This window comes from Falco punctatus (assembly GCF_963210335.1).
Source record: "Falco punctatus genome assembly, chromosome: 3".
NCBI lineage: Eukaryota > Metazoa > Chordata > Aves > Falconiformes > Falconidae > Falco > Falco punctatus.
The window spans coordinates 45,048,245-45,061,984 of NC_137582.1; the positions used below are offsets into that span (position 1 = coordinate 45,048,245).

Sequence of the window (13,740 nt, forward strand, 5' to 3'; positions counted from 1 at the left end):
TGTGGCAGGAGGGGATTTCACTAATGAGGCTATACTGCTGGTGCATGGAGTGGTTAAACGCTATAGTACTGATGCACTGGGAATGTGTGTTTTACCAACAGGTATCTCCCCAAAATCCTGTAAAATAAACCAAAAACACAAAGTGAAAAACACTTATTGCTAGTTGTTACTCTCTTGTCCCTCGTAAGAGAGATCCTACAAATTATATAGTCTCATACATTTTTGGATTGCAAAGATTTGACTCAAGTAGTTCTACTGGAAGCAATGTATTACTTCCAATCTTAATGTTAAACTCAATTACACACCAGTACACAAGCGTATCAGCCTCTTAGGCACAGCCACCAGCAACGATTACATGTTTTGGGGATGTCATTGGAGTTATGGGAGCAAAACACCATTCCCATGCCAGCTGCCTTTACAGAAAGGGCAACATCCTGCAACCAGTGCATTGTTTGGGGCTACAATCCCAAGCCTCCTCCACCCCTGCTAGTACAATAGGCACCCCCTCATACTTCCTCCTGCTTTATCAGTGGACAGACGCTTCATCTCCAGATCAATGGGTTAGTAATGCTTTAACCAACATAAAAAGATGCAGCAATTTACCGGTTCAAAGATTTTACTTTCTCAAATTTGTCAAATCCCTTGACTCCCTGAGCTGTTAACTGTGTAACTGTTGTCAGTTCTAACATACAAGCACCGACAGCCAAAATCATAAGTTAGTTTCCAGCTTTATAAAGCATTTAAAAATGAGATTAAAATCTATGCGTGACATATATCACTTTGCCACATAACTGCTGAAATTCCACTATGTACAGTAACAAATGATGAAATGTTATCATTCAGTCTAATGGATACAGTCTCATCTCCAAGTGTAAGGATTTACATACATCATTATAATTAATGTTAATGGCAATCACAAACATAAATCTTCTGAATATTGAGATGAATTAAGTCTGTTAAAATGAACCACTGCACTCCCCAAATAATCGCTAGTCAAAACAGTAATAAGCAGAAGCTGTGTTTCCACTGGAAAAATTTCCCAGTGCGGTCGGCTGACACTTAAATTATTTGGAAAGTAACAGGTTAAACAAGGAACAGCCTATTTTACACTAACTGTACTGGATAAAACATACACTTCTAAATCAAGATCTATACAGTGAACACAGTGCAGGGAAGTCCAAGGATAAACACATGAAATGAGATTGTCAAAGCAGTGAAGGGGACTTAGCCATACACTTTCCATTAATCTTCCCTTCACTGCTTTGAAAATCTCATTCACCATCTCTGTTATTTAGAGTTCTCTGTGTTTGTATATCTGTATATTCCTAGGTACCAAAAACTTCCACTTACTGTAAATATTGAAACAAAATTACCCTGCAATGGAAGTTTCTAAAAAACACATTTTCAAAGCAGCATGAAGGTTTTCACTGTGTGACACGTATTAACATCAATTGGATTCACACAGCTAAATCTCCCTGCAATTTGTTGTCAATTTACCCCTTCCAGAATTTAGTATTTTTTGAACTTGTTTTACTTTGCAAATATTTTCATGTTGCAGTACTGTATGGCTTGGTGGCAACACTAGCGCAGGCACCATCTCTGGCAGCTGCTTTAATTCTCTAGTACAGACAAGGCCAACATCTGAGACTTCTAGTGGCACCACTAAGAATTATGGCTGTAATCCAAAGGATTCATGTATCCTCATGATATACTTTCCTGATGTATACACAGGTCCTAATAATCTTAATGACAGATTTATGCACAAAAAAGATATACATACACTTCTGAGTTCTTAGCTTGTCAACTTCAGAATGGCATATGACAATGCTTCAGTCAGGAAGCGCAAAACAGTGAAAGATCACAGGGTTTTGATGGGGCCAGGTAGGGGGCTGGGGGGACACGGACACAACACAGTTCTCCTTTCACAAAATTCCCTTAGTTTTCAGAAGCAGAATCCACCTGTAGAGGTTCAAGGAAACCCTGTATCTAACAGCTTTTCCTGAGCTGGTGCCGCCTAGCCCCCTATCTCGGTGATTTTTCCCAGAATCCTGTATTACACATAATGATATGGGTTCACATTTAAAAATAAGGCTATCATGAAACGATAGAGGACTAACTACAGACTGTCCTTGGGATTACTGGAATTCAACATTAGAATGTGTTTATTATGAAGTGTAAAAGCTGTCAGTCAGAAATAAACACTTTCACGAATCAAAACATAACTGAAAACTGGTATTGTCATTTTTATGTCAAATTCTTCAACTGACAAACAGAACTGAAAACTACAAACAAATCTTCTTGAATGTAATACATTTAACATATTATCATTAAAGAAAAGATATTTATTGACTGGCACGCAGTAACTGTTTTCACCTTACAGTTCTCCATCCCAGCAACATAGAAACATGCAGCCATAAAAGGAAGCAAGAAACTGTGCTTTCAGGCCACTAAACACTGCATCCTTCTTCAGAACAAGAACCAGTTCTTTGGTATTAGTATGTTTCCAGGAATTTGGCTTTTTTACTTCACATCACCTTATACCAAAGACAACCTACATAGTATATGTATGCTATGAAAGGTATTGCCAGCTGTGTTTTGTAAGAGACCTCTTTCTCAGGTGGTATCTAAAGGTTAATCTTTATTATGACTAAGGTAAACAACTTCCTTTTCTAAAATACGTGCCCATCTGTCTCTTCTTAAGTATTTCCTCAAGTCACATAAATCATATGTACTTCTGAAATGCTACAAATAAGTATTTCAAGGGCTTTAGTTTTTGTAACATTTAATCTAAATGTTGTCCACAGTCAGTAATACTTCTTTCAACCCTCTATAAATGGATGCAAGGTACAATAAATCTCGCTTAATGACAGTAATGTCTGGGGATGCAGTTTTGTTGTGCATGCTTTATACTTATGACCCCTGAGATGTTAGAAAAAGATCTAAAACCGCCCGCGGCCACAACTTCTACAGACATAAACTGAACACTACCGTCACTGAGATCATGGAAAGTACCTGAGCTTTAAGTTCACATCTACTAGATTACTTTCCAAAGTATGACTTCTATTTTAAAATGAAAATAAATCAAAATGAAAGCATTTTTCCATACAGACATTTATCAGTGCCTGAAATACATGGATATGGCAGTGGAACATTATCATAAAACAGGTAAGCACAGCAGAAAAAACTATGTATTAAAGTAATTTTTGAAAGTTGTTGTATCATCTGATAGGTCTTTTATAAAATACGAATCTGTTCCTGAAAGACTTTATATGCATTTCTCTGGAGATTATGGTGGCTATTCACACTTTACTTCAATTTTTATACCCTCCAAGTAACTCTACACAATAGCAAATACAGTTATTATAACCTTCATAACTGGCAGAGAGATATATTTGAAGAAAAAGGGTTCATTTCCCCTCCCACATACACTGAAGTAAATCAGGAGTGATCCTGCTGCTGCCGATAGGACAGTATCTGCAAAACTGATGCAAAGCAAGAGTAAAAAAGGCCAAAAATGTATAAACAAAGCTTTCCTCACGCTCAAGTACAAATCACGCATCTTCCCTGCTTTTTGACAAGGTTGTGCTGTTGAAGTACTTATACCACGCTTAGCTCCACCACATTAAAGCACATCTGAGGAAGGTTGAGACTCGCACTGGAAACAATGGAGGTAGACCAGTTTACACAGGCGGAGAATCTGGCATAAAGCCCTGGAAATGAACGAGGGCCTTCAGCTGAAGTAATTGTACATTTTGCATTTAAGTGTATTACCCCTGAAACAGAAGCGATTTCAAAGTGCTGTAACAGAAAACTAGATTAGCAAAGGACTGGGGGGGGGGGACGAGGGGGGGACACCCAAGCAACAGCAAATGCATCCCACTTTTCTTCTTTACAGACACACACACAAGGAACAGCACTCATCTTAAAAAAGATCATGTGGCAAAATGATGACTCTGAGTCACTAGAAAAGAGAAAAATCTTTTAAAATACCCTTGGGACCAGGGACTGCTGTTAAAGGAAGAGCATTATTTTATCATCCAGCTAATGAGCCAGAGAAAGGATTATTATTGTTCAGCGATGGTTTTGTCTCAACAACTCTTTCTCTGAAACAAATATGCCAACTTCAGTAAACAAAGACGAGAAGATGCACCGTTCTGTTGCTTCAATTGCACGCTGAGGAATATTTAATCAGAGGAAAGCAATCCCAAGTAAAGTCACAGGAGAGGGCCGGCACAAGCCGCTCTTACAAAGGTTTAGAAAAACAGAAAAAGAAAAGCGGCGGCGACGGCCCTTCTCCCGCACCCCCCGCCGCGCTGCCAGGGGCGGCGGGCGGCCCGCGGTGGCAGCGCCCAGCAATGCCCAGCCCGGCCCCGGCCCCGGCGCCGCAGACCCCGGTCTCCGCCCGCCCCGCGGGCACCGGCTGCCGGCCGAGCGGGGGCAGCGTCCCCCTCGTGCCGCCCCCCGGGCCGGCTTTCAGCGGACGGGGGAAGCCCCTGCTCGGCACCCGCGGGGAGCGAGACCGCCTCGAAGCGCCGCCGGGGCGGCGGAGTCTCTCCCCCTCCCTCAGGCAGGGAGCGCTGACAGCCGCCCGGGCTGAGGCGCCGCGGCACCCGCCCCGGCCCGCCGCCTCCCCCCGCCCCGGCCGCGGGGCCGCTCTCGCCCCGCGCCGCCTCCTCCCCGCGCCGCCCCGCAAAACTTACGGGCCGGGGGCCGGGGGCGAGCAGCGGGCGCGGGCGGCCCGTCGGGGCGGCGGGAGCGGGGCCGGCCGCCCGCACTCGGCACCGGGCGCGGACAGCTCCGCGGCCGGCTCCGCGCCGCGCCGTGCTCCCGGGGGCCGCGCCCTGGGAGGGGGAGAGCGCCCGTCCCTGCCCGCCCCCGCGAAGCCGAAGCGTGCCCCGTGGCGGGCGGCGGGGCACTCACCAGCTGTAGCGAGCAGAGGAAGATCAGCGTGCAGCGCCCCGTGCAGCAGCCCATGGTGGCAGCCGGCCGCGCCGCGCCGCCGGAGAGCCGCCGCTTCTCCTCTTCTTGCCGCCCGCGCTGACGCGGCCCCGGAGGCGAAGCGGGGGGCTCACCGCATCCGGACGGAGCGCCCGGCCGCGCGTGTCTGTGCGCGCGTCCCGCCTGTCGCTGCTCGCCCCCTTTGTTGAGGGGGGCCCTCCCCGGCGGCGGGAGGGAGCGCGCGGAGGTCAGCGCGGCCCCGGGGGGCAGCCGGCGGCGAGGGCGGGGGGCTCCGCCCGGCGCGGCGCAGGTCTGGCTCTGGGGAAGGGGACGGGGGTGGGCGTGTGCGGACCGGGGCGGGCGTGGGCGGACGGAACGCGTGTGGCGAGGCGGGGGGCTGGGGGTGGGGTGGAGGGGTGCCGCGCGTGGGCGTGCGAGGGAGGGCGGGGGGCTGTGCCGGGTGCGCAGGGAGAGGAGAGGAGGCGGCGGCGGGCTCTGCCGGGGGCGCCGCGCCGGGGGAGGGGGCTCGGAGGGCGCCTGGGCGGGCGGTGTGCGGGGATTCCGGAGGCTCCGAGGGCAGCCGGTGCTTGGGGGGCGTTCGACGGGAGGCGCGGGGGCTGTGCGGGCGGCGGGGGCGCAGGCAGCCCCGCGCGGGCCGCTTGTTGCGAGCGCCCGGGGAAAGTTCAAGGGACTTGGGCGGCCGAGGCGGGGAGGGGCGGGGGAGCGGCGGCCGCCCAGCGGCGGGGCGGGGCCGGCCCCGGAGCGGCCCGCCCGTGCGGCGGCCGGGGAAGCCCGGGGGCTGGCGGCGGGCCATTGTTCGCGGCCTGCGGTGCGCCGGGGCCGGAGGGTGGTCCCAGGGTGGGCGGGAGGCGGCGGCGGAGGTCACCGTGCCCCCGTTCCGCGGAGTCCCTCGGGCTGGGTGCCGGCTGCCGGAGCGGGGGCCGGCGGGTGACGGGAGGTGCCTCAGGGCGGCCGTTTCCCTCCCTCCCCCGCGGCGCGGGAGCGCGGGCCCGCCGGCGGGCTGCACGGCGGGCGGTGAGGGGCCTGGGCGTCCGAGCCCGGCGCTCGGCTGGTGAATCCCCTTCCCGGCCGCTGACAGGCGGTGCTGGGGGAGGGAGTTTCCCTCCCCCGTAACGCCATTGTGCCACCAGAGTCCGCTGGCTGCTGCCGTCCCTTGCGGGTGTGAGCTGGGAAGGGCCTCCGGGGGAGCGGCTCGGCCCCGGCCATAATCTCTCTCGGCAAAGGTAAATGGGCTGACGGAGTTGCGGAGAATTCCTGCGTGCCAGGAGACGGATGAATAACCACTGCTCTCCAGAAGCCTCTCCACGGGCAGCCGAGAGAAGTAGGTTCAGTGGAGATACACAGGTCCCTACATCGGTGTATGCACGTTGTTGTAGACATGTTTGCCAGAGGGCTCATAGATACAAATATGCACACTGTCTCTTAAAAAAAAATTATACATGGATAAAGTGTTGACTACCCTCCCTCCCCAGCAGAGTGGATAAATCAGATTATTTTGTACAGGCGTTAAGGCATGTTCCGCTCAGCAGACAGTGCTTTCCTACAGCCTGTTACCAGCTGCTGTTGCATGATACACAGACTTCTGCCAAAGAACATTGAAGCTTACCCTGAGGGAAAAAAACACACCTACCTTCTGCAAGGCATCCTAGAGAGATACCTGATTAATGTATGAAATACACAGTATTGTGTCCCCAAACTGCATACAACTTTTAATTTATGCATTAAATGGTAGTGACAATAGTCAATTACAGAACTACTGCAAAATACTACTGTGTCAGATTAGATTTGGAAAGCTGCTTTCTTCTATCACTTCCCTTTTAAGTAGAAAAGCATTAAGATAGTTTTCTATACCAAACTGAAGGAACAAAAGACAGGCAAGTAAGAAGCAGATTCTGCTCATCCAGGATATGTATTTGACTAGCTATGTATGTGACCCACATTGCACAATATACAAAACTTCAATAAAACAGCCTGAGATTTATATTTCTATGTATGGCTTTCAAGATAAAATTCTACCTGGGGCTAAACATTACTAAAGTTACATGTTCTGAGAACACACATATTTTGAAGAATGAATACTTGAAGATATGAAAGTAAATTGAAAAGGTGATAGTTGCCAAAAATACATTGTGCCAGCCTGAACTGGTAAATTTTATGGGTAATTGGTTTTCTATACAGAGCAGGCATCATCTCTCTGGACTTCACTGAAGTATTGAATACACTACAAGATCTTTTTAGTTAAACCCAGTAATACAGAGATTAATAATAAGACTTGCAGGATGGGTAAGGGACCAGATAAATGAAATGCCAAGAGCTAGTGCTGAAGAGATTTTAATTGTACTCACCATATTCAGCCCCTGCTTGTACATCAGTGGGATCAGATCCATAACTCTTCTCCCTCTATTTCTCCCAAGGGGTAGTGCTCCTCTGAGAAGTAGCTAAATCCTTACCTTTCCTTCTCACAAGAAAGCAGATACCTTCTGATACTAGGATAGTAGCTGACATTAGTCCGTGCTCTTTGTTAAGGCAGAACTGTCTGAAGACCTGGGTAATACACAAGGCACTTTTCACCTATTTAAGCTATTGTTTCAGCGACCTGCAGAACCTAGTGGGTATTGCTGTTTCAGAGACCAGCAGTGTTCAAGCTGTCTTCCAGGCTATTAAGAGGCAGAAAAATTCTTTTTAACAAAAAAACAAACAAAGAAAAAAAAACACAAACAAAACAAACAAAAAAAGATAAAGCCAATAGTAGTGGTTACAATGTGGGCTCTGTGGAAGCACTTCCCAGTAGTAACAAAAACACCCCTGAATTATCAACACTGTTTTCAGCACAAATCCAAAATATAGCCCCATACCAGCTGTCTTCCAGACTACAAAAGGCAGAAAATTTCTTTAAAACAAAAACAAACATACAAAAAAACCCCAAACAAAACAAAAAGAGATAAAGCCAATAGTGGTTACAATGTGGGCTCTGTGGAAGCACTTCCCAGCAATAACAAAAGCACCCCTGAATTATCATCACTGTTTTCAGCACAAATCCAAAATATAGCCCCGTACCAGCTTCTATGAAGAACACTAACTCTGTCCCAGTTAAAACCAGCACATTCTCCACCCGTGGCAAGCAAGCCTTATGGGCCTGGGCTGGAAGTTGGAGTGCCCAATATGGGTCTTGAAGGGTTCGAGACAATGACAGTTTTGTTTGGAATGTGCTAGATTGAATTTATAACTGTTATTGCTGTTTAGATATTAATTGGCAGACTTCCATGCTTGCCATGGGGCTTGCTGCCCTTACTGTATATTAGAGTTCAGTGCTTGTTAGTGGCTGCTTTTTGCTTTCGCTGCTTGCTGTACGGCCGTGCCGCCTATCGTCTTACTCTGCTGTGCCCGGGAACATTTTGATAACAGCAATGGCCATGCGCTGGGGCTGGCAGGTGGCCAGGGCATCGCTGGTGTTTCTGTGCTGCTGTCCTGGACAGGCTGGAACTCCAGTCAGAGGGACTGTCACCTGTGTATGAGTCCGTGCGGCAGCGGGACACCCCGAAGCCTCTGGGGTCATGGATAAGCCCATGCCAGAGCAGGTACTGCAGTGTCTGTGGCTGTGGTTATGCCTGTGCCGCAGCAGGTACACCTCTGAAGGGACTGTGGCTCAAGGACAAGTCCGTGCTGGAGAAGGTACACCTTGAAGCGTCTGTGGCTGCGGGTAACTCCATGCTGCAACAAGTAAACCCTGAAGCATCAGTGGATGTGCATGAGATTGTGCTGGAGCACCTCTAAGCATGTGGCCGTGGATAAACCCATGACAGGGCAGGTACACCCTTGGAGGGACTGCAGCCATGAGTAAGACCACATTGGAGCAGGTACTCCTGTGAGTGAGGGGACTGTGGCTGTGCGTAAGGCCACCTGGAGCAGGTATATCTCTGAAGGCATTGTGGCCCATGGATTAGGCCACACTGGAACACGTGCACCTCAAAGCATCTGTGACTGCAGATAAGTCTGTGCCGCAGCAGGTATACCCCTGGAGAGGCTGTGGCTCATAGATAAGGCTGCACTTGGAGCAGGTACACCCTTAAGGGACTGCGGTCTGTAGGTACATCCAAGTGGGAGCAGGGGCAAGGGGAGGAGTCCATTGCAATGTTCAAACCTATGGTCTGCTCCAAAGGGACCAGGGGTGGAGATTGTAATGGAAATACCTTTAAATTGTTGTAAGCCAGGATGTGAGTCGCATGTCATAGGAATTACTATAGCAAGCACCACCCGAATCAGTGGAGAACAAGCCTTACAAGAAGCAGTGCAAGCACAGCAGTGACCCAGCCTGAGCTGGCTTTGGTGCCCAGTAACTCCACACAGCACACCACCGCTCTGGCCCTGAGTGACCACCATAACGGATGGAGCCCAAAGTCGCTGACTAAATTAAATGAACTCAGTGGACATTTTATGGACATGATACAGGGGTGGTTCATAGACTACAGGAATTATATCTGTGTATTATATCAAAGGATGGGGAGGGGGAGGTAATGAGGTTGTATTGCATAGCGTTGTACCTAAGCATGACATTAAATGGAGTGGATTAAGGGGTGGAGAATGTGCTGGTTTTAGCTGGGATAGAGTTAATGTTCTTCATAGCAGTTGGTATGGGGCTATATTTTGGATTTGTGCTGAAAACAGTGTTGATAATTCAGGGGTGCTTTTGTTATTGCTGGGAAGTGCTTACACAGAGCCCAGGCCTTTTCTGCTTCTCACCCCACCCCACCAGCAGGAAGGCTGGAGGTGCACAAGAAGCTGGGAGGGAACACGGCCGGTACAGCTGACCCCAGCTGACTAGAGGAATATTCCATGCCATACGATGTCATGCTCAGCATATAAAGCTGGGGGAAGAAGAAGAAGGAAGGAGGGGGAAATTTGGAGTTGTGGTGTTTGTCTTCCCAAGTAACCATTACATATGATGGAGCCCTGCTTTCCTGGAGATGGCTGAGCACTTTCCTGTTGATGGGAACAGGTTAATGAATTCCTTGTTTTGCTTTGCTTGCGTATACAGCTTTTATTTTACCTGTTAAAACTGTCTTTTATCTCAACCCATGAGATTTCTCACTTTTACCCTTCCGATTCTCTCCCCCATCCCACCATGTGTGTGTGTGTGAGTGAGCGGCTGTGTGATGCTTAGATGCTGGCTGGGGTTAAACCACGGCAACTGAGAGAAGTTTCATAGAGCCCTATGAATCTCTAATGTTTTGCTGTTTGCTTTCTTGTGTTGCTGAGGTATTTTGCAATTTCTGTCCTCTAGCTAGCCAAAACTGATCCCAAAATGAAAAGGGCAGTTGTGTAAAGCATATTTATTCCTGAGTATAAGGTTCCACAAACAAAAAAATGTTACCTGGTCAGCAAAGCAGTAAAAAATGTTAATTAACAAGAGAATGCTGTAGAACGCGACTTCCACAGGAGCACAAGGATAGGATCCAAGCTATTAAAATGCAGTTGCTCTGCAGCTGAAAGCTCTGGGCATAGGAGAGATACAGGGGAGAAAACCTGGGTCAGGAGGAGGTTAAAAATGAAGTGTGGCTACAAGAAGGCATAGGATTTCTAGAACATATCGGAGGATGCAATATAAGAATAACATAATGTACAAAGCAAAGGGGAACAACTGTATTTTATAGATTTCTCTAGCCATGAATTGGGTAGAGAAGCTGATAGTCAAATAACCATAGAAATTCATTTTCAGCTTCATAATGAAGACAGCCCTAATACAGCACTGTGCATGCCAAGTAGGTACAAAAGTGGTGTGAGCACTAAAAAGCCCTGTGGACTAGCTTAAAGCCTAACAAGATGTGTTATATGGATGAAAATGTAGTGAGCTTGAAAAGAAAGCATGTACTCAAAAGCTTTATGATACGTTCATGTAGACATGGCCATACCCTGACATAATGGTATGATTCTTTATGCTACAGCCATAACTGTAGGCCGACAGAGCTTGTGCTTTTAATGTCACTGCATTCAAAGCAGAAAGCCAAGGTTGTTCACATTTACAGAAAAATAGCATCACAAATATCTATAAGAGATATTACAACTATGTAGTAGAGACGTCTGCTTCCTATAGGTTTATTCCTTGGTTGGTTATATTCTTCAGAATCGAAGACACAAAGATTTTAGTTTTTAAGAACTAAAACAATCAGTAAAAGTTCTCATCTCAAGAGGACAAAATGAAACTCATAGTATTTGACTGTCCTTGTAGCTCCTGAACGCTGTATACTATTCATCTAATGGGCCATTTACTCGTCTGCCTGTGCTGGAGTTTCCTCAACCTGCACCAAACTTATCTGGTCACTGACCTGGGTTTAAGGAGTTGTGTTTTGTTAACTAGGCCCATTGGACTACAGCAATAATCACAGATGATAGCAGAAACACTTCCTTCATAGCCTGACGTTGCCATCTTTGGTCATGAATATTATTCAGAGGAAATTACTGATAAAAATGTATGACAGTGTCATACACTAATCCTGGAAAGATTTCCCTATTTGGTTGATTTTAAACACTGAGAGTAGCCCTAGGTGTTGTACAAGAGATTAGCTAAGTACATTCAGGGTCTGCAGAATCAGAGCTTAAGAACTGATTCTTGTGGCCTCAGATTTCACCTTTAATTTTGGCATTTAATGCAGAAAGACTGGGAATCAGAAGCTTTGCAATTATTTTTAAAGCTTTCCAAGAATAAGAGAGGATATAGGGATCAAAATACACCTCCATATGACTATCAACAAGTCACACTTTAGGCACATATACAGTTGTAATAGCTTAGAAAAACATTCCACTCTGTATTCCCTAAGCAGTCTTGAAATACCTCAAGCAAACAAGAAACCCCATGAAATTTAATATACCTTTAAAGACAAATGAACGTTTCAAGATATTATCAGTGTTTTTAGTAAATCCTATTTTCAATTTATCCTTCTGAAGGCAGATACACAATATAATGATCTAATTTTTCATTTCGATGTTAACACCTGCTGCTAGGAAACTGTATTCTTCATTAAAATTCAAGTACTTTATAGAATGGAAATATATATTCATTGTGAATGATGTTTTCTGTTTTAAAAATAGTGGTTTAAATGATCAGGCGCAATGTGGGAGACCAGGGTCAGGCACAGCCGCTCAGTGCCAGGACAGGACACCAGCCCACATGCAGGGCTCACGGCTGGGAATGTGGGGCTGGGGGGAGCTGGAGACAACCTGCTGAGGTGTCCTGGCTGGGACTGATGGCCCATGGTGGGCTGAAATGGGGTCCTGGGCCATAGGCAGTGAGGGGAGCCCCGGCGGGTGGGCAAGGACAGGCAGGGCTGGTGGTGCCCTCAGGGCCCTGACAATGTGAAAGCAGTTTTGAAGACACGAGTGCCTTAAGTACCCAGACTGACTCCCTGTAGCTCACTGGTTTGTCAGTGGTAGACGCCAGCTCAGCTATGGGTTTGGTTTTATCTGGCTTTCCCTCTTCTTTTTTCTTTTATTTTTTGTGGGTTTGTTTTTTAATTGTTGGTATAACACATGCTTCCATGCCCCTATAGGCAGGAACAGCCAGACTAGAATAAAGCACAAGATCTTTGCAACTCTTTCTCATATTAACTACAGGAACAAAAAGCTGATAAATAAGGCTTTCTTCTTGTTTGCAGGTCAGTTAGTGATTTGTTTTGAACCATTCAGTGTAAACAAACATTGCTACAGCCCTCAATTTAGTATGGAAAAACTTGACTGGAGGTACAGCGGAGTTTACAAGAATGGAGTTTACAACAAATCTTGTTGTAAACAAGTATTGAAAGCTGGAAAAAGGGTGTTTACACAATAAGCCAAGTTTTTTCTATCCTCAGAGTATTTCTTGGTAATAAAAGATACTTTTTGGTGAAGCATTTCTTTAGACAGATGCAGATAACGCTAATATTATTTTTACTGACATTTCCCTGATGAGAATGAACTCAAAGGAGAACACACATTTTTTTCCCACTGAAACCATGAACAGTATCCAGGTATAGATGTGTGATGACAAACATTTTCAATGACCCCATTCATCATGGTTTAAAAATGTTTCAGCTCTCTTACCATGTACATGTTTATATTAAAAAGTCCTTCAAAATGCAAAGCTGAATTTATATAATCTGAAACGGAGTATAGAATGGATTGTTTTCCTTTGCTTGCTGAGGCTCTTGCATTAGCTTTTTGAAAGATGGCACTCACACCAGCTGTGTTATTCACAACCAAAGGGTTTTAGATGCTAGGGTGGTCTGCAATGTTCTTGTGACACTTGCTGCACTCATGCTCTGCTCAGTGTTTGTGACCCAGTGAATGAGATTTTGGGTCTGGGGATCAGTGATAAACCATCACAGGTCACGGCAGAGGTTTTGCCACAGTAGGAGATGTAGGCAGTACCTCCTGTTCTGCATACATTCAGAACTCCCACTGAAATCAATAGGAGTTTGGGAAGCAAAGAACACATTGCTAAGGCCTGAATAGGGCTTGTAGGCTGAGGTGACGGGTTGTTCCATGCAATTATTTTAAAGTTTCTGTTGCTGACTTCAGTAGAGGCAATATTTTTCTCTGAGTAATTCACACTCATTTTCCAGCTATTTTCAGGCATTAAATGTCAGCTTTTCATAAGAAAGGCAAAACTGACTTGTCTGCTTGATGCCAAATAACAACATTTACCTAAATTACAGTTATTATATTTATAGTTTAAAAAAACTTGTTTTGTTATGTCTACACAGCTAAAATATTTTAACTCAAGTTTTTATTTTCCAGAATGCAAGGTTG

The 13,740-nt window shown here is 46.5% G+C and overlaps 1 protein-coding gene across 6 annotated transcripts in view; it reads right to left on the reverse strand.

Annotated features, from left to right (window-relative positions):
• The window catches only part of NKAIN3 (sodium/potassium transporting ATPase interacting 3), a 377,204-nt gene extending 371,387 nt beyond the window's left edge, over positions 1–5,817 (reverse strand). For 3 of the 6 annotated variants that reach the window (XR_013926577.1, XM_080378303.1, XM_080378304.1), the window contains exon 1: positions 4,921–5,816. Coding sequence is in view for 5 of the 6 variants with exons in the window: in XM_080378303.1 (XP_080234429.1) it covers positions 4,921–4,974 (54 nt within the window). In the remaining variant the exon portion in view is untranslated. Of the gene's footprint in view, positions 1–4,920 lie in introns of all 6 variants that reach the window. The other 3 variants (XM_080378302.1, XM_080378301.1, XM_080378300.1) reach the window with 2 other exon arrangements.
• Positions 5,818–13,740: the final 7,923 nt, after the last annotated feature.